This window comes from Ictidomys tridecemlineatus, unplaced genomic scaffold (assembly GCF_052094955.1).
Source record: "Ictidomys tridecemlineatus isolate mIctTri1 unplaced genomic scaffold, mIctTri1.hap1 Scaffold_161, whole genome shotgun sequence".
Classification (NCBI taxonomy): Eukaryota; Metazoa; Chordata; class Mammalia; order Rodentia; family Sciuridae; genus Ictidomys; species Ictidomys tridecemlineatus.
The window spans coordinates 51494-72672 of record NW_027521410.1 but is presented as its reverse complement, the minus strand read 5'-3'; the positions used below and the strand labels follow the sequence as shown (position 1 = coordinate 72672).

General features: G+C 45.3%; 2 protein-coding genes across 2 annotated transcripts; both read left to right on the top strand.

Moving 5' to 3' along the window:
- The first annotated feature begins 9023 nt into the window (after positions 1-9023).
- LOC144372773 (olfactory receptor 5V1-like) lies at positions 9024-10015 on the top strand. The gene has a single exon (XM_078036025.1). The coding sequence runs from the start codon at positions 9024-9026 to the stop codon at positions 9975-9977; it is 954 nt and encodes a 317-aa protein (XP_077892151.1). The 3' UTR covers positions 9978-10015.
- An 8048-nt stretch (positions 10016-18063) lies between these two features.
- Positions 18064-19017, top strand: LOC144372768 (olfactory receptor 5V1-like). Its single transcript, XM_078036020.1, has one exon. The coding sequence runs from the start codon at positions 18064-18066 to the stop codon at positions 19015-19017; it is 954 nt and encodes a 317-aa protein (XP_077892146.1).
- The last annotated feature ends 2162 nt before the right edge of the window (positions 19018-21179 follow it).

Genomic DNA, 21179 nt, shown 5'->3' with positions numbered 1-21179 from the left:
GCCTGCTAGTGAGCTGTCCCCAGAGCCACAGGCCAAGGGGAGGATGCCACAGCTGAAGACACACAACCTAGGTGGGTGGAGTAAGACATTGAGGTCAGGTGAATGCTCTACTTCTGCCTGGATTTTCTTCCCTGAATCTACTGATACCCTACTCTTTCTAATCCTCTAATCCTAGGATGAGAGAACCAAGCACATGAAGTATTCAAAATGAAATCCAGTCCCATGCCCCTTCCACTTGTTGATACATCTACTCTGTCGTGTAGAACGGCTTTCTAAACCCTCACCCTGAGGTGGGGCGTGATCAGGATCCCCCTTCCTTCCATCTGAGGGGTTATCCCAGACATTCTCAAAAGCTGCTGGGTCGCCCTCTGCCTTGAGCATGCCCTGAGCACCTGAGCGGTGGCTGGCTGCTGTGGAAAGCAGTTCCATAGCCAGCTCAGGGGGTGGATCTGAGCTTCCCCTGGAGGTGAGTGGAACTGAGGAAGATCAGGTAGGAGGTGCAGCCCCTTCCACTGTCCTTGAACCCAGGCTTGACCCCATCACCCTGAAAAGCTGGTCTGATCCAGCACCTAACTGCTTCTAGTTGCCAAAGTGTGGCCAGCTCCCTTGCCTACCCCTCCTCCACACCTTCACCAGGGAGTCCTGGGCCAGGAATCTAGTCCCCTGGGGGCAGCTCTCCTCCAGACCTTGCTCCTCCTGTTTCATGGCTTTTGCTAACTATGCTTGTTCTCAAGGAATCGTCTCAAATTCAATTTATTACCTGCACTCCTTCTGAAGCATTTCAAATCATAAACAATCTGTTTAAACCTTATCTTCTCAAGACTAAAATTAGTTATTTGGTAAGATCTGATCGCAGCATGACTCTATTTTCATCAATTAAAAAATCCAGGATTGAGTGATAATACTAATAAAAATGTTAGCATTTGCCTTTTTAAAACACTTTATATGTAACTTATTTGCCATCAGAAAAACATTTATGATTTTTCTACCTTTATACACCTAAAAGTAACGACTTGCATACCCCGATATATTGATATGATTTTTTAGTGTTTTAGCAAATATTTTATGCTAATTGCTTTGATTGTACACAGTTTCTCCATCAGCCTCCTTTTACCAGGTGAAGAGAGTCCACAATCAGAGAATGTTCTTAGCTAGAAGCTCACGTGGGTGGGTGAGGTGGATACCAACAGCCCCGTAGGTCGCAGCTGCAAACCACTCTCTGTTCTCAGTGTCCTTCACCAGGTGACACCCTAGCAGGGGCCAGTAGAAGTCTTGTCATGCTCTTGGTTCTTCAGATTGTCTGCTAACGTCACCTCACATTCTACCCTTCAAAGTGTACCTGCATGGCCTCCTGACTACTTCGCAGTACAGAAGGTTCAGGGTGCCCACTCCCCTGCATGTGTGCAGTGATACTTGGAAATTACTTGGTTCACAGTTTCAAAATAAGGGCAATAGAATACACAGGGTTGCTAATTCCCCACCACTCTTAACACTTGAACACAACAGGATATATAAATGACCTTCGTTATCCTGTTAATGCCTCATAAATCCAGCCTTTATAAAAATCATTCATCATAATAGCACACTAGGTACCTCAGAATAATATCTTTTTTTGCCATTTTAAACACTGCTTTTGCTTGTATGACTAGACCTCCATGAAATGGCATCATAACTTTCTTCTGCATGTAGATTTCCTGGTTGACCTTCTGAATCAAGCTCAGGAAACTTTTCCTTCATGGGACCTGCTGCTCTGTTCCAAGGGAATTTTTCAATCACTTTGGCTTAGGCACCTTGGCCTGGACAGTGCACGTACAAGGCCTTCAGGGAGCATTCTAAGAACTAGTTGCCTCTGCCAGGCACAGTGGTGCATGCCTGTAATGCTAGTGGCTCGGAGGGTGAGACAGGAGGATGGCAAGTTCAAGGTCAGCCTTAGCAACTAAAAGAGGCCCTAGCACCCCTGAGTTTAATCTCTGATACAGAGAGAGAGAGAGAGAGAGAGAGAGAGAGAGAGAGAGAGAGAGAGAGAGAGAGAGAGAACTAGTTGCCTAAAATAAACACAGAAATCTAAAACTCTATTCTGTGAACTCGCATACATCTGTGAAGTGGAAAAATTTAAGTATGCTTTAGATTTTGGAGTCTACCAAGCTATTTCTGTGATTTACTTGCCAAGAGAAATGCACAAATGACAGGCACAAGCTTACCTGTGAACCAGGACCACGTAGCTGACTTCCCTTTCAGAAATATTGCTTTTGCATAATTTAAGGAGAGGAATGAGGTCAGGGAGTGAAATATAGAAGCCGCTTCTCAGTGAGACTCATGCGCAGATCCCAAGGACAGCCCTGCTGCTGAATGATGTATAGGGACACCAGGTCTTTAATAAGAACAGCCAGGGTCATGCTTCTGCTGACCTCTGGAGACCTGTCTCAACCTCCAAGGAGGCGAAGTTTCCTCCAGCTGCTAACTGGCAAGGATTCCGTGGCCATACTACTGAGAGTCATTAAATTACTAATATTTTTAGAAACACTTTGTGTGTGACACTTAATAAAGGGAAGTGCTAAAAATGTTTTGTATATCGCAAGAGATTCAATAAATTTTCCAATTCATGTCTGGCTATAAAATTAATTTATTCTCTTTATTCTGCATGGGTTGTTTCAAAATCTAAATAAACTTAAAACAGATCACAGAAAGTTCATTAATCATGAACACACTCAGTTTCCAAATTGCAACCATTCTTTTAGAAATCATAATTGTTGCATGTTGGCATAGGGTCGATGAAGAATGCTAGCAATTCTATAAAAGTATGATTAAAATAGTCCTTTCCTTTTGAATCGGGTATAAATGCAAAGCAATATTTTTCTTATAATTCAGCCAAACCAGCCCAGAATAGCAGAATGAGCAAGGGAAATACACAAGAATTTATGGTATTGTCCTAAGGCAGAAATTAAAGATATTTTCAGAAGAAAATAATAGTTTCTCTCTTCTATTAATTTTGGTTCTTGGATACAATGCATTTTGCATAAAACTCTCCTGGGGAGTTAACTAGTTACAAGATGGCTTGTTTGTCAAGTCTCATGATGGTGTGGTTAAGTTTTGTGCATCCGAGCGTTTGCAAACCTTGACTAAAATGCCTGGATGTCACATCACATGGCACCCTCCTCCGTCTCCTGTCCTACCTTCTCCTGGGATCTAACGCTTCCGGATTCCACATAGCAGAATCTACAGCTTGGCCTTTCTGTGCCTGGTTTGCCTCGGTCAGCATGGTGTCCTCCAGGGTCACTGTGCTGTCGTGACAGATTTCCTGATTTTTGAGGCTGGAGGTTCTCCACTGTGTGTTTACACCTCAGGTCCACGTGTTCATTGGATGGTGGAGGCCGAGGTCCATCTGTACCTTCTCTGTCGTGAACACACTGAGGTGAGCGCGGAGGGCAGACGTCCCCTCCCAGACTGATTTCAGCTCCTTTCGGCTCCCACAGGAGTGGGGTTACTGGACCTTGTGTGCTCCTGGCTGAGGCTTCCTGAGGAACTTCCGTGCTGTTTTCCATTACGACTGTCTTAAGGTGTCTTCTCACCTACAGGACCCAAGGGCTCCTTCTTCCACTTGAGGACACATATGGTCTCTCTGTTTGTTCACAGTGCTGGGGATGTAGCCCAGGGCCTCTCTTGTGCTAGGCAAGCGCTCACCTCTGAGCACACAGAAGCGCTCTCCTCCTGGTGTCAGCAGTTTTGCCCTGCGTGAGGGAGTGTCTGGGGGATTCAATTTGCAGCCGACGTTGTCAGTGGTGGTGAGCTTCTCTTTCTTGTGCATCTGTTGGCCATTTGAGTGTCTCATTTCAGAAATGGCTGGCCAGGCCTTAGCCCATTTGTGGGATTATTTCTTTCTTAGGAATGGGTTCAGAGGTGTAGCTTGCAAGCATTACTCCATTGCGTGCGTGTAGGGTACTCGTTTATCCACTGATCTACTGCTGACACTTGCCTGCTTTCCAGTCGTCAGCACTGTGAATGACATTGCTGTACACACTCACGGATGGGTCTTGGTGTGGACCTCTTTCCCCTCCTCTTGGGAATGGGATTCCTCACTACTAGTGGACTTCTTGAGTTTCTTTCATGATAACTCTACATTTAATCATTTGAGAAACTGCTACATTGTTTTCCCAAATGGAGGAGCTATTTGAGGTCACTGTGAGAGGTGGGGTGTGGTTCCAGTTTCTCCACATCTTGCCAGAGCTTCTGTCATCTCACTTGATTCTCACTATTCTCCTGGGTGTGGAGGGACACCTCATCCTGGTTTCTATTTGCAATCTTCTGTAAATCAAGTGCAGCACCTTTTCATGTGCTTTTAACTATTTGTAAACCTTCCTTTGAAAAACACCCATTCAGATCTTTGCCTACTTTTAGCTGGGCATTTTGAGTTATAAGTTATGAGAATTTCCTTGTCCTTAATTGCCACTCCCTTATCAGCCAGGTATTTTGCAATTTTTTTCCACTATGTGGATTGTTTTCAATTTAATTTTTGAATTATGATTAAATGCACCTAAAATAAAACATTCTATCTTTGTCAGTTTTAAGTCTAAAGATCACTAGCGTTGTGCACACTGGGAAGTGCAAACACTCTTCAGTTTGCAAGACAGAAAGCCCAAATCCTCAATAACTTTTGATTCCTCCCTCCACAGGCCTTTACCAACCTCCGCTCCCTCTTCTGTCGCTAAGAATTTGGCTAGGTTATTCAGAATATAATTTATAATTCAGAACAGTTCATTATTTTCCAGTTCCTGACCAATGTTAAAACTGAGATTTGACTATTCAGTGAAGGAAAGCATGTGGGATAAAATACATGTGTATATGTCTCTACACATACACACACACACACACACACACACACACACACACACACACACACACACACCACCAACAGCGTAGAGCTCAGAGTGGGCTCTTTTCACACTAGTCAGCAGTTTAGTTACTAAGGACGTGGTCATGCAGGTGGAACGCAAAACAGATTTTTCCCTGTATTATTTTCAAGTTTGTTTTTGATTTTTTAATAGTACTGTATTTTGAAAAGTTTCAAAGTTACATTAAAAAATGAAATGATACAGCAAATACCTATATTTCCTTTACCTGGACTTACTAACTCTAATATATTGATTTTTCTATGCATTTACCTGTATACATGTGGATACAAAATTTATTCATATGGATTCTTTTAATGTCTAATCAGTATACTATAAGAAAATTGATTTATTGATTACAGGCTTAAATCAATTTGAAATTCCAACCACTTTGTGTCTAACAACAGTTTTCCATGCTTATGGTAAATAATCTTAACAACATAAAAATGAATGTTTGTGCATAAAATTGTATTAAAGTTCACCCTATCTGACATGAATGAAATATATACCAATTTAGTAGTGAAATGATATTTTACAGGAATGATTACTCTGTTTACAGCAAACTATTGTGAAAACATCAATTTCTTCTTCACTTTTGTCTGGTCATACAATCAGTGGGGAAAGTTTTGTTTTCTCTCACTCTAGGCAATTAAAACAAACCCTTCATCACTGCTCCACAGTTCAGGTCCATTTTCACACCTATGTGAAATTGCTCAGCTGTGAGTGCCCACGACTGCATTAGTAACTGGGACTTGTGCAGGTATTCCCACCTGGGTCTGCACTGTCGTCATAGGGGAGGTGGGGACACTATAAACTACAGTGTGACTTTGAACAGGAGCCTCACGTAGAGCTGAGGAGTGGCTTGGGTTAACTGATGTACTTTTAGTTCTCTGGTCACCTGGCTTAATTTATTCCTGAAATTTGGTATTGCTGAAGACACCTGTGGACCAGGAAAGGTAGGAAAATTGAGTGTTCAATTCTGGACATTGAATGGTAAGCTGTTGGATTTTGTGAAGATAATATAGGGTGAAAATGCACACATTTAAGAAGCCGGTTAAAACAGCCTTAAACAAGCAAAGAGAACATTTTCAATTATTTAGAGTACCTAAATACATGTGTAAAAATAGTTCAGCTCAGCTCATAAAACATGCCCACACTGTGCATTTCCACCACCTTTGCAGGTAAGGCACAGAGGTCTCTAGATACTGTTTCTGACCCACAGTCCTGAGTGTGTGTACCTGTGAAACGGGACCATGAGAGTTAACAGGCACTGAGATGCCACCAACCAGGTGGCAGGTACCCTTTAGAAGTGTTTTAAATTTTTTTACTGAGTACCAACCCACGGAGTCAAAAGGGAAGCTATATAACTTGTTGCTTGGCAATAAAGCTTTAAAGAAAATTCTTCTTTGCTAAAGAAAGTTTAAATGTAATGTTTTCTGATATCATTATACTGCAAATTATGTGTTTTAAATTATCTTAGCATCTATCAGTGGTTGATTGTGCTTAGTCAATGTTTTTCTTTTCTGTATAAATTGGAAAACAAAAGTGACCCCATGCTGAATAGAAAAGCTGTATGTATGGTTCACGGTGCTCTGACAGCATGTGCCCAAGGGCAGGCTGAGAACTGCTAAGGCGACAGGCTTCTGGGTAGCTCCTGGTGGACTGACCCTGGCTGTACGTCCTCTCCCTGACAGTTACCACGCCCCTGGTTCTGACTCCAACAAGCCCATCTCTGCCTGTGTCCTTCACATTCTCGCCCGCCCCTGCTTTACCAAGTGACCACAGACCACACATGGCATGCCCGTCCTGAGGACAAACCCGATTCTGTGTGAAGGGCTCTGGAATCCTCAGGTAAGTGGGAAAGTTCACGGAGCTTCATCCCCAGCCATTATTATTAGCAACCTGTAAGTTGTGCTTCTGATCAGAGGGCAAATGCCTAGGATTGAATTGTGTTTAATTTAGTAGGAAGATCCTCACAGGAAAAAATCTGGACTCTATATCATGAGCTTGAACACATTTTAAACATTCAAGTGCAAAATTTAAGGAGATTTATTATCTTTGCGAGCACAAGCTGAGTGTGTAACTGGAAGTTGGTTCATGGTTATGAAGATATTATAGACTCATGTCTCATAACCCTGAATTTTAAAACCAGTCAAATTGTTCAGTGTGTATATAAAGAAAAACAAATATTTATTACAAAATAAATATTTACTCTCTGAAGACACTAATTTTCTTGAAATAAAAAGTACTTCATTTAATTTATGTTTCTATTTTGTTTTCAAAGTGTTACATATAAAAAGGTGGGCCAGCTGAAACTACATATCTCTATAGACTCATGGACATTGGAGAATTTTAGAATTGTCACAGTAGATGGTCTCTTTTTCTAATACATATTTTTAGTTGTATTTGGACACAAATACCTTTATTTTATTTATTTATTTTATGTGGTGCTGAGAGTGGGCCCCAGTGCCTCCCACATGCTAGGCGAAAACTCACCCTCTGAGCCACAACCCCAGCCAGTAGATGTTTCCTGTTTTAACATTTTCTTTCATTTAGTGGAATTCTTTTTTTTCAAAGCTGCATAATGATACACAAGGACTTTATGGTTATCACAGCAATGTTCTTCAGTATGTTCCACGAGACAGAGAGCTCATCATGGAGAGTGCTATGTACGTATGGTTCACTGTGGATGCTCCATGAGGAGGGAGGACTGATGTGTTAAGTAGGATCCATGATTCCTGTTTAAATCCTGCAGGGAGAAATGGTGAGGAGGTAGTTTCATTCCGTTTGTTTAAATAAATTACTGTGTATGAGTTGCCTTAATTATGCATTTTACCTGAGCAAAGAAGTCATCAATCGTCTTATCAGGCAATGCAGAAAGAAGGGGGGTCACAGACGGGGACTTCTGCACTTTATGTTCTAGCGGTCTTTTATGAATTTCTAGTCAAATGTGTGTGTTAAAAATAAATGAAAGGGGCTGGGGTTGTAGCTCAGCAGTAAAGTGCTTGCCTAGCACATGTGAAGCACTGGGTTCAATCCTCAGCACCACATAAAAATAAATAAATAAAATAAAGGTATTGTGTTCTTCTACAACTAAAAATATTAAAAATTAATTAATTAATTTAAAAAACAAAGAAAATTTAAAAAAACAACCAGTTTTCAAAGGGATAGAAAAATCCTACACAAGTGTGGACATGTAGACCTTCATTTAAAGTCATGTTGTAAATAGTTTTAAGAATTGCAATTATGTGAACTCTGATGAGACACACTAGTGAAATTAGAAAATTAAATAAGAATAAATAAAACTAACATGTTCTAGCATATGTAATTTAAACCACCTTATTTCTCTAAATATATTAAGCATGTGGCTAAGTATGCAAGTTTTACATTCAAAAGGTACGTGTGAACAATGTGAGTATATATGTGTTTACACACACACATATATATATGATATAATTTCCTGAATGGGGACAGACAGACACTTTCAAACAAGTTGGTTTATGTCTTCAGGGTGAGTTTAATTTTATTGAGTTATGTTTATGTTTGAGTGATGATGACTTGTAGATGAAGAAGCATCCTTCCTTTGATTTCTTCAGAATGGGAAGAGCCTGTCAGAGCAGGGCGTGTACCACTCACCCTCTCTCCATCCTTTCAAGTGCTGATTCCTAGTGTCTTCAGAAGTGCACACACCTAGGAACAAAGTACAGCTTCTATGTCAAGGTCTTAGTATTGAGACAAACCATAAAAATAAACACTTGGAAATAATACAAAGCAGAACAAAGCAAGTGTCAAAGGGAAGGTAGATTTCCACTGTGAATTCTACAATCCCCAGAACAACGGAAACACCTCAAATGTTTGATGGAGAAGGTAGATTTTAAATTTCTCCATCTATTCAGAAGATTTCCTCTTGGTAAGGAAACAAGGGTGAATATTTTAGGAAATATCCTAAGTACTGTAAAGTACATGTGTCTAACAGGGGTTCAAATAGCTGCACCTCCTGGTCAGCAGGGCTGACAGGTCATGTCTACCACATGCCCACTGCTTCCCAGAGCTTCCCAGCCCTGGGCTCCCTGCTCTCTAGACATAACCAGGCTTGTTGGCTTCCTTCCCTCCAGGAGGGCTCTGTGCAGAGAGCAGATGGACGTGGGCAACCTCAGCACAGTGACACAGTTTGTGCTCATGGGGCTCTCCGACCTCCCCGAGGTGCGCTACCCTCTCTTTGTGGTCTTTGCCGTCATCTACCAGATCACCTTGGCGGGAAACGGGGCCATTCTCTTGGCCCTTTGCAAGGAGAGAAAGCTGCACACTCCCATGTATTACCTTCTGGCAAATTTGTCCCTCCTGGACATCTTCTGCTCATCGACCACCGTCCCCAAGATGCTGCACAACCTCTTGAGCGGGGAGAATGGCATTTCTTTCCTTGGGTGTGCAGTGCAGCTCTATTTCCTGGTAGCCCTGATGGGGACCGAAGTCTTCCTGCTGGCTGTCATGGCTTATGACCGCTATGTGGCCATATGCTTTCCTCTGCGTTATGCCCTCATCATGACCAAGGTGCGCTGTGTCCAGCTGGTGTGTGGGACCTGGGCAGCTGGGTTCCTCAACTCCCTCCTGCACACTGTGTTCACCTTCCGCCTGTCTTTCTGCAAGTCCAACCTGGTCAACCAGTACTACTGTGACATCCCACAGATTGTGGCCCTCTCCTGCTCCTCCACATACATGGCAGAGATGCTTGCCTTAGTGATAGGAGGCATCTTTGGAACCAGCGCCTTTTTGACCACTTTGGTCTCTTACGTGTACATCATCTGCACCATCCTCAGGATCCAGTCAGCAGAAGGCAAGCGCAGAGCCTTCTCCACCTGTGCGTCCCACCTCCTGGTAGTCTGCCTCTTCTACGGCACAGCCATCTTCACCTACATGCGCCGCTCCTCCAGCCAAGACTCCCTCTCTAGAGACAGACTCGTCTCTATGCTCTACGGGGTGATCACCCCGATGCTGAACCCCCTCATCTACAGCCTGAGAAACACAGAGGTCAAGGGAGCGCTCACGAGGGTCCTATGTGGAGGAGCATGTTCACAGCAAGCAGAGCATTAGAACAGAGTGACTCCATGCTCTGCCCAGAGTGAAGTCAAGGGAAGAATTCATAGAATAGTTGCCCCTCAATGTCTGCAATGCCTGTCTGTGCACCCACATGTAACTTCAGCTGACCTATCCATTTATGTGTATCTCCAACTCGAAACTTTGGGACCCTAACATTTGGCATCCAATAGTGAATGTCTTGGAGAGGAAAGGAGGACTGTTGATCCTGGGTGGACAGGTCGAAAGCTGGGCTATCCTAAGTTCACCTGGACCCTTGCCCACCGTGCACGTACTCGTACCTCAGCCTCCACCTGCTCCTGAGTCTGAATCTGTCCTAACCATCCATCTATGTGTCTTCCTTCCACCTCTTCCCCTTGGCTGCTCACCTGGTCACCCTGCCATGCTTCCTGCTATGGTTTTGATGTGAGCTGTCCACATGTGGGAGACATGCAAGAGGGTTCAGAGGGGAAATGATTGGATTCTGAGAGCCCTAACCCCACCAGTGAATCGATCACCTGATGGGATTAATTGAGTGGTAACTGATGCAGGTGGGTGTGGCTGGAGGACGTGGGGCACTGGGGCCGTGGCTTTGGGGTATATATTTTTGTCTGGTAAGTAGAGTCTCTCTCTCTCTCTCTCTCTCTCTCTCTCTCTCTCTCTCTCTCTGCTTCCTGGTCATCATCTGCCACACTCTTCCACCATGTGCACCTGTGTGACTTTGTCATCATGCTTTCCCCATCCCCGAGTCTCAGCATTTTCATGAACTGTGACTAGAGAGCTGTCATTTCTGCTTCATTCTGTCCTTCTGTCATCTGTAGAAACAGGAAAGCTTTCTTTCCAGACTACGACTTATGTTAATTACACCACTTTTGGTCTGCAATAATTTATTTTTTTTAATATTTTTTTTCCAATTCTGAGCATCTCAATTATGTCCCAAACAGCCTCTGCTCAGAAAAGTAAATTAGCAGCATGACTCTTATGAATGACTATGGAGGTTCCACAAAAGAGAAAAGTAGACTACTTGTTATGGTTTAGAAATAAAGTGTCTCCCTGAAGTTCTGGTGTACGATTGTGATGTGTCAACCCAAAATAAAATTTAACAATAAAAAAATGCATTGCAAAGCATCCTGTGTTCTTTGCTTGGAAGAATTAATATTGGGCGAGATCCAAGATGGTGGGCCGAAGGGAGGCAGCATTCTGTGTCGCTCCCTGACTTAGGTCTCAAGTAGTGAGAATACTGCTTCTCTGCAAGCGATATTCCTGCTCCCTGGCGGGAAACACGGCCACCATGCCCATACAGGGCTCTAGGCTTCCGCATCAGAGTAGGTCTCCCAATTACTGGCCCACACAGGACTACTGGGCAACCAAGTGGGACCATCAGCACCTGCACAGAACTCTCAGCCACTCACCTGAGCAGAAATTGCTGATGCCACTCCCCCTCAGGACACCTGGCAGCTTCTCACATGCAGGAATCTGGCCACCACTCCTGTGTGGATCCCCATCTACCAACGTGGGGCTGCTCCATCACACCAACTTGGAACTCTGCAGCAGCAGAGATAGTCCCCTACACGTAGTGGCCTGCTCCCGAGAACTTCCCACAGGCTCTGAAGTCAGCCAACAGCCACACACTTCACACCACAGAGTCGTTTCTGAACTCGTCGTCGTCCAATGCCATCACGGCTCCCCCCACATAACCCGACAGCCCACCGCTGAAAGCAGGCACCTCCATCTTGGGTCACCTTCATCACCATCTTCAGTAGGGGCAACTCCCAGTTTGGAACTCTGGCTGGCCAAGGACCCAGTTTCTACTCAGTTTCTTCACCATTCAGAGGGTGGAGATACCAGTTAACAACAGACGACCCTCCCCTATTGGATGAGAAGGGAAGCAGGAAAGATACTGATCTCCACCAAACAATCCCTGTGTCTTCCTTCAAGATTTTTTTTCCTCTCCCTCTCTATTCTCCCACCCTCACATCCCCAACATATGTGAAACCAAGTGCTTTGCATGAATTAGGGTACCGCGGACTGGGACTTCTGACTAGCATATTACACCTGTGTAGTATACTCTTTATTTCTTTTTTCCCATCAGTTTCTACGATCTTAACATTTTTATTTTTCTTAATATGAATGTGTGTTTGTTTTATGTACTCTATTGTCTTCCCACTTACTTGTCTACCCAAATTTACTTCCTCTCCCTTCTCCTGCTACTAACCTTCCTCTTTAGATTTCTCTTTCACACTTCCTAAGATACAACAACTCTATCTCCTCACCTCCTACCTCCTCAGCATATCATCCTACTCCTTGCCCCTGGTTCTTTGTCCACCATCAGAAACTGTAAACCCTTTTACAAATCTACTGAGTATATTGTAGATAACAATTGAATTCACCATTTCTGGACATTGTGACCAAACTGTAGGTGTCTTAATGCCAAACATCAGTTTTTAGGGTGTATATTGTTTATATTGGGATCTGATAACACTGTCCTTCACCTCAAAGGAGAGGTATCCCTACAGGGGATAAGCCTATAGGGTAAAAGAGTAACATCTAAGATCCACAGAGCTAGAAGGGAAGACACACAGCAACATGAAAAGACAAGGGAAGAGAGTGCCTCAAACCAATCAAGATGCTACGTGATGCGAACCCATGGCCAGCACAGCAGAAGGAACGACAGAGAAGGAGTTCAGGAATTCATAATTAAAATGTTCTGTGAATTAAAGGAAGAATTAATATTGTTAAAATTACCATATTAAAAAATCTGCAGATACAATGTAATCTCTGCAAATTTCTAATGTCATTTTTATAGATTAAATTTTATATAAAACCACAAAAACCTTGAGAAGCCAAGGAAATTATGGGCAAAAATAACAAAACGGAGGAATAACACAAAGCTGGAGTTAGCTTTGAGGAAAAAGTTCATTTTTTTTGTTGAGATCAATTGGAAAGTGTGGTGAGTATTGCTAAAATTTGAATTTTATGTCTTCCAATATTTCTTTAAATGTCCCCTTCCAAAGGTTAAATATTTGACATGATAGATACTTTAGCTTGATCTAATTATTCCATGTTTTATTGAAAATAATAAATGCTTTATATCTAATACTATAACTACCATGAATTATTGTTATCATTAAATAATTTCAAGTAAATGAATAAAAATTAATGCTAATTGTGATTCAAACACACCAGAAGTGATGAAAGAGTAAGAAGCAGACACCGGCCTTGAGGTCAGAAGCTGTGACTGCGTGGCCCTTACACCAGCCCCAAACTGGAATCAAGCAAAATAACCCAGAACACAGCAATTCCCTGCAAGTAATCAGAAAAAGGGGGGGGGGTCGACAAACAGCCTAACAGAAAGTAAAAGTAACCGTTCTAAGGAGAGTAAGTGAGATATATTTAAACACACTTGTGGATAACTGAACATTGTCAGGAAAACAGAATAAACCTTAAATAGATATGCAAAAGAGAAAGAGGAAAAGACCAAAGCAGATCACTAAAAAATCGACAGGCAATAAATACTGAGGAGTAGAAGGATGTGGTCATTGCAGGAGAACATGGTGGAGAAAAGGACAAGTGTCCACTTTGCTTAATTACCTGGAGCAGGCCTGGGGAAACTGACCACGAGCAGACAGATGGACGCATTGAGACCTGAGCTCTGTACGGCACTATTATAGAGGTGGAAGGAGAGGACGCCCTAGTGGTGAACATAGGACAGCAGGGTGGTCCTGTGTCTTGGACACCAAAGACTTTGAATTACAACCGGCTCTGGAGACAGCGTCTTTCTGTCCCAACAAAAGGCTCCCGTCAAGAGGAGGCACAGCAAGTTTAAATACACATGCACCCACTACAGGAAAGGGCTGCGTAGGAACATGGACACACCTGAACACAAACGTCAAGAGCAGTGAAGTAAAGGTCGGCGCTCAGACTGGACCTGGATTGTCCCCAGGGCCTGCATGGTAAGAGCCTGGGCTGCAGTGTGGCCTGCTTGGGTAGTGGAGGAGGGCCAGTGGAAGCAGGGTCACCACCCTGGACATGCCCTGAAGATGCTGGCCCTGTCCCTTCCTGCATCCCCATGCTTCCCAGATGCCAGGAGTGAGCAGATTCGACCACCTCAAGCCCTGCCATGATGTACCTCGCCACAGGCCCCGAAGCCACAGGGACAAATGACCATTGGGGAAAGAGCCAGAACAAAGCCTTTCTCTCGTTAAGCTGATTGACCGCCAGCATTTGACGGCCGAGGAAAGCCAGCTGACACGTGAGGGACTTTGCAGTAGAACCTTCCTTCCGTTCAGGAAGACCATCTGGCCATCTGGCCTGCGGAGAGCAGAGGCACCCAGGGGGAACCACAGACCATTCCACTCAGGAGCGGCAGAACCACCCTCTTCTACAAGAACATCCCTTCGGAAAAGCTGGAATAACTGTACTGGAATGTCCACGGCAGCTTGGGAGACTCTTGCCACATCCCTGGCTTGTGAGAGAAAGAGGTACCAAGAGATCCCAGTGTGAGACCTGAAGAGAGAGGGAGTGTCCTGAGGTCCAGTCCAGGAGGGTTCCCAGGCCGAGGCACACATGTGGCGCCCATGCAGCGCACCCCATGGTGATGGGAATCAGGGTGCTTCAGGTAGAAGCTGTGTCTGCGCATCCGTGGCTCCCTCCCCGCAGAGCAGACAGAAGCCGTGGGGACTTGTATTTCTCTTCCTTTTGATGTTTGTGTCTGACTTGGTCCTGTTGAGTCTGAAATGAGTTATTGAAACAGTGAAATGGGTTAACATTTACTTGTTGCCCTCACCACATTCAGTCATTGCAAACGCTCTCTACCTATCATCCATCTGTCCTTCGGTCATCCATCTGTCTGCCATCTATCTGACTTTCAGACAAAGATTCTTCTATTGCTCAATCAACACCCAACTAGGAAATCAAGTTGGGGTCACCATTGGAACCGGGTGCACTAACACTCTCGGGTCTGACCCTGCACACACAGGTGTCGTGTGGGCGGCACACAGCTTCACAGAGGAGACGTGGAGTGGTGCATGGACAACGTGTGTAGTTTGCCATGGAGCTGCACGTGTGTCAGTATCTGATGATATAATCCTACTTTGGAGGGATGATTGCTATGAATATAGACACCTTGACAACAACACTCTTTGCTCTTGATGACAAGTGCATTAGCAGGAAATGTCTTGCTTTACCTCACCCAGGACCATCATTAGAATCAAAGATGGCACTCACAGGATTTAGACTCATTTTTAAACTTCCTGAGATTGATTAGCTATGAGTTTCTGTTAGTCAGTTGGTTTCAATTTGGATCAAGTGCAAGAGAAGAGTATTCCCCCTAGGGTCATTATCATTACTGTCATTTTTCCTAGGGGAAAAGGGGTGCAATATAAACCAGGCTAAATTCCTGACTGCGTCCAAATGCAATCGATGAGTTTGCTTTTCTTTCCTGATGTGATGTGCTGTCCAGATCATCTGGCCTCCTGGTTGAGTATTTCTATGGGTAATGTAACCTCCTACAAAAGAATACTTAAATGGCATATTGCCTTGATATGCATATGGTAAAATAAGTCATTTTAATTGCAGGAAGTTTAGGTTATATGTGGGCTATTTGTGCTTCGTGATTTTCTTCTCTTGTTCTCTAGCTAGTGGAAACTTGAAATAACTCTTTTGTGAAGAGAAAAGCTTCCTGTGCGGTGTACGTGCCTTGGGCCATATGCAGAGGGGTAAGTCAAACACTGGAGGGTGGGACATCTGGGTGATTTCCCAAGGAGGTGATGCCCGCCAGTCCCCATGTGGGTTCCCATGGTGTGTGTGACCAGGTGGCCACCTAGAGCACCTATAAGGCTGCATTTCATGAGCACTCTTCTTAATCTCTAGTCAGTCCATCAACTCCTGATTCCTCACATTGACAAGGAAGGTTCTGGAACTTCTTCCTTAGCAAAACACTGAAAAAAATATGACTCTTATTTTTCTAATTAGATGGCTGTTTAAACAGGATTTAATTAAGTTTAGTAGAAGGAGATTGCTACTCCAAACACAAGTTCCCTCACCACGTGAGCAAATTCTACGTTTCACATGTCAAATCAGGAAATTTTATTGAGTTTTAAACAATCAAGTGCAAAATTTAATGAAAATGCAACAGTTTTTGGAGGATAATTGTTGATTATGTAGCTTTGAGGAAGGAACGGAGCGTGTTATCAATCTGAATGATACTCATTCCTCATAGTGTTGTTTTTTTTTAAAGTCAAATTTGCAAATGTAAAAAGAAAATTAGTAACTATCTTGGAAGTTAGTGTTCACTTTCTCAAGTTACTGCTCCCCGGGTTAGAAAAGTGCCTTATTTATTCACTTAAATGTACTAATATGGCCAGGCCGTCAGAGCCTCGTTTGGGGGTTCTTCCTGCCAAGAAGGATATAAGCCACCTGAGAAATTAAAGCCTAGAATAATTAGTGGAGAACAAAAGGCAAGATCAGAAAGACAGATTCACCAGGGGAGTCCCTGATAGGTCCAGTCCACACAGGAGCTGGAGCCAGACAGTTAGGAATGGCTCCCATGTTGACTGATGGGGCACATCAAAGGCAGGGATAAGGTTTCAGGGTGGAGTCTTGCTTCCTTATGTCTTGCAGTCGGCAGGTTGACTCGCATCTTGGCCGGTCACTCCCATGTCAGAGGGGCTGTGTGGCTACAGCAGGTCACCCCATCTCCAGTGCTATGTGGGACCTTTGGCAGAGCTGAGGGGGAAGTTCACCTGCACCAGGCACTCTATCCCTGTGGGGGGCCATGGGACATTCCAGTGCCAGACCCATCCCCTCACTGGCTGTGACGTGCAACACAATCCACACTCAGCCCATGGATGGCGCTCAACATACAAGTACATTTTAAAGATATTCATACATAAAGATGCAGACAGGAGTTTTAAACTTGGTGGAATTGAGAGCATTCCAGACCTAAGAGTTGAGATGACAGGTGGCTTTTCCCTGAACCATTCTCTCCCTCATTACACATCCCTCCTCAGATGAAGAACAATCACTGCCAATCCATGACTTATAACAATTTTCTTCCCTAGGTTTCGATTTGAAGAGATCACTAAAAACTCTTTTTTCCCCCCAAAGAACAGTGTTAACAAACCTGGTGATACTTGAGGAGGGAAAAATAGAACTCTTGCAATTCTTACCCAAGTCTTTCAGGAAATAGAAAAGCAGACTTAAAAGCATTTCTTGCCAGGTAGGAAACATATCCTTGTGTCTAAGTGGTAACACCCATGTTCTCTGAGAAAGAAAGAATTCCCAGCTTCCACCTGGCTAAATAGATCATATGAGGACCAGAGAAAGTAACTTTTGGATTTTATTTTCTGACCAGTTTTATCTTTGAATTTTCCATTGCATGCATATAGTGTTAGAGGGAAAAAATCCACAGGGCTTACTTGTGGCATTGAACGAAGCTTCCTATAAAGAGGTGGTGACACTGGGCTTCTGTGGGCTGGGCAGGGCCATGCTGACCTGGGAGGCTGCTCTGGAAGTTGTGTGGGGATACTCCTGCTGACTTCTTCCAGGTCTGGGTACTTCTAGTGCAATCCACTCCTTCAGCTCATGTTTCTCCACATGTCTGCTGATTCTGATTTAAGTGCACAAATCAATGATTGCACCCCTAATCAGAATGATAATATATGAGACATAGATACTTATAACAGGTAATATGAATGTCCAGGACCTTCTAAGGAATCTAGTACCAAGGATAGTACCACCCAGGGCAGCACGAGGCAAGTGTCCCAGCAGAAGACAGAGCCCTGCTCAGAGCTCGCTCTACTGCGACTTCAGGGTGGTGAAGGCTGGCACCAGAGTCCCCAGGTGCTCAGGCAGCATCCTCTGGAAAACGAACCTAGCAGGACTATTTCAAGAAATGGCAAGAGTACAGCTGTGTCCAACAGGTGTTTAAATAGCTGCACCTCCTGGTTCAAATAGCTGCATCTCCTGGTTCAAATGGCTACACCTCATGTCCTCCACATGCCCACTGCTTCCCAGAGCTTCCCAGCCCTGGGCTCCCTGCTCTCTAGACATAACCAGGCTTGTTGGCTTCTTTCCCTCCAGGAGGGCTCTGTGCAGAGAGCAGATGGACGTGGGCAACCTCAGCACAGTGACACAGTTTGTGCTCATGGGGCTCTCCGACCTCCCCGAGGTGCGCTACCCTCTCTTCGTGGTCTTTGCCGTCATCTACCAGATCACCTTGGCGGGAAACGGGGCCATTCTCTTGGCCCTTTGCACGGAGAGAAAGCTGCACACTCCCATGTATTACCTTCTGGCAAATTTGTCCCTCCTGGACATCTTCTGCCCATCAGCCACTGTCCCCAAGATGCTGCACAACCTCTTGAGCGGGGAGAATGGCATTTCTTTCCTCGGGTGTGCAGTGCAGCTCTATTTCCTGGTGGCCCTAGTTGGGAGTGAAGTCTTCCTGCTGGCCGTCATGGCTTATGACCGCTATGTGGCCATATGCTTTCCTCTGCGTTATGCCCTCATCATGACTAAGGTGCACTGTGTCCAGCTGGTGTGTGGGACCTGGGCAGCTGGGTTCCTCAATTCTCTCCTGCACACTGTGTCCACCTTCCGCCTGTCTTTCTGCAAGTCCAACCTGGTCAACCAGTACTACTGTGACAACCCACAGGTTGTGGCCCTCTCCTGCTCCTCCACGTACATGGCAGAGATGCTTGTTTTAGTGGTAGGAGGCACACTGGGAATCAGTGCCTTCCTGACCACCCTGGTCTCTTACGTGTACATCATCTGCACCATCCTCAGGATCCGGTCAGCAGAAGGCAAGCGCAGAGCCTTCTCCACCTGTGCGTCCCACCTCCTGGTAGTCTGCCTCTTCTACGGCACAACCATCTTCACCTACATCCGCCCCTCTTCCAGCCAACATTCCCCTGCCAGAGACAGACTCATCTCTATGCTCTATGGGGTGATTACCCCGATGCTGAACCCCCTCATCTACAGCCTGAGAAACTCGGAGGTCAAGGGAGCACTCACAAGGGTCCTGTGTGGAGGAGCACGTTCACAGCAAGCAGAGCATTAGAACAGAGTGACTCAGTGCTCTGCCCAGAGTGAAGTCATGGGAAAACAGTTTTCTCTCAAGATTTGGGGTAAAGTTCTGTACACACAGAAATTCATAGACATACATGTAGGTGCACCTTTAGCTGTATGTATTTATGTATCTCATTCTTTATTAGGAATTAAAATTTGTCATCCAAAATTAAAATTCTTTGACGTTCTAAAGGACTGTCTGCTAACTTGTATCCATTGCTACCTTTCCTATGCCCATCCCATATCCAGCCTGTCTGAGCCCTAACAGAGCTAGACTATGTCATCTGTCTTCTGTCTTATTTCCTTTTCTAATCAACATCCAACCATCTCTCTGTAGATCTTCCATTTAAACTCCTCATTTCTGTATTTTTAGCTGAAAATGGACAAGCTGTGGCCATGAACACTTAGGAGGTTCTAAGGGAAGTTAAGGTGCACACACGTGTGTTAACTGAGCTGCATTCTTACACAGCCCTCTCCTCGTCGCCCTGCGCTGTCCTGTGGTGGGAGCTCTTGACACGGACTTGCGTGACGAGTTTGAAATGCGCGCTGTGTTACTGGCCATGCTCATCATGCGCTGCAGCAGGTCTCGGGGACGCGAATACCTGGCCTGTGTGTTGAGGCTCCAAGCCCTGAGCACTCATCTACCACTCTCTCCCTCCCTGGCGACCCGCCCTCCTTTCTCTCCTTTCTTTGAGTTCAATTTATTCAGGTTCCAGGTGTGAGTTAAGAACATACAGTATACGTATGGTAACATACGGTATATATATTGTAACATACGGTATTCAGGTGGTAACATACGCTTATTCATTTAGCATAAAGGTCTTCATTTCCATCCAAGTGAGGAATTTTAAATCAGGGGAGTGCTGGGGGCAAGAGCCTTTGGCCCTGAAGCCTGGGTCCACCAGACACAGTGTGGTGCTCTCAGGCCACCTTCCCAGGTGGCTGGGATTTGGCTTGGGTTTGCATTGATTTGTTCAAATTCCTATCTTATTTTCTAGCATGAATCCACATGTTTCCAAGAATGTAATTCCACACCTTAGTAAAACCCTCAGGTGGAGCGTTTTTCACGCCCGGCCGGTGGGCGCTGTGACAGAAGTCACATCTCCCCTGCACAGGGTGCTGCCGTCTGTCAGGAGGAGGAAGGCTTGTCCCCTTTGGGGTCTCAACAGTCTGCGTAAGCAGATTCCTCACCTCCTGCTGAAAATCTCTCTGCCCCACCATCTTCCCCATCCCAATTTACACCGCCTCATGCTTCAGGGTGTACAGGTCAGAGCACAGAGTTGCCTTGCTACTATCTGAACCTGAGTGTCCCCTAAAGCGCCCGTGCTGACACCTAGACCCCAGCAGGATGGCATCTGGAGGGGGGCCTCTGGGAGAAAGCAAGGACCCGCAGTTGAGCCCTCGAAAGTGGACTCAGAGGCCACATGAGGAACAGGAGACCCGCCTCAGTCTCCCAGCCATGTGTGGCAATAATGAGGTGGTGCCACCACACCCCAGGTGGCAGACCCCACCAAAAGCCAGATGCAACCCCACAACCAGGCTCTAGGACTGGAAGGATTTGTCACGTAACCCCTCAGGTATGGCGTCCTGTCCTCACCGTCCACAGATGCAGCGCCCTCTTCTGCAGACCCAGCCAGAAACTCAGTGCTCCCGCCCATGGCTGCGGCTTCTGGGTGCATCACTGTGGCCGCCCCCCAACTTCACCCTTCTCCTCACTGTGCTTCTCTGCAATGCAGCCGTACACGTCCTGGCAAGCATCCCCATATTCAGGACAGGATTTCCAGTGTCATCCTGTACCAAGCCCAGGTGCTTCATGGGCGACCAACTCCCAGGCCTGAACTCATTGTTCTGGACTCGCCCTCACCTTGCCCGCGTGGCTGGACTGCCTCAGTTCTCAAGCTCGTTGTCACTAGGGAAGGCTTCACGCTCACGGTCCTGGTGGCCTAGTTCCTCTCCACCATCTCCGTGGCTCGCCCCCTCCTCATGCCGCCGAGGCCTTCCTCACCAACGCATCACCCCCACACTCCTGTGGGCCCTTGACACTGCCTCACGGACTCCATGACCCCAGCAATTATTTCCCACTTTTCCCCTAGAATATGAGGTCTCCATCTTCCAGACACACCTGCAGTGCCCAGCATTGCTGCATGCTCGAGA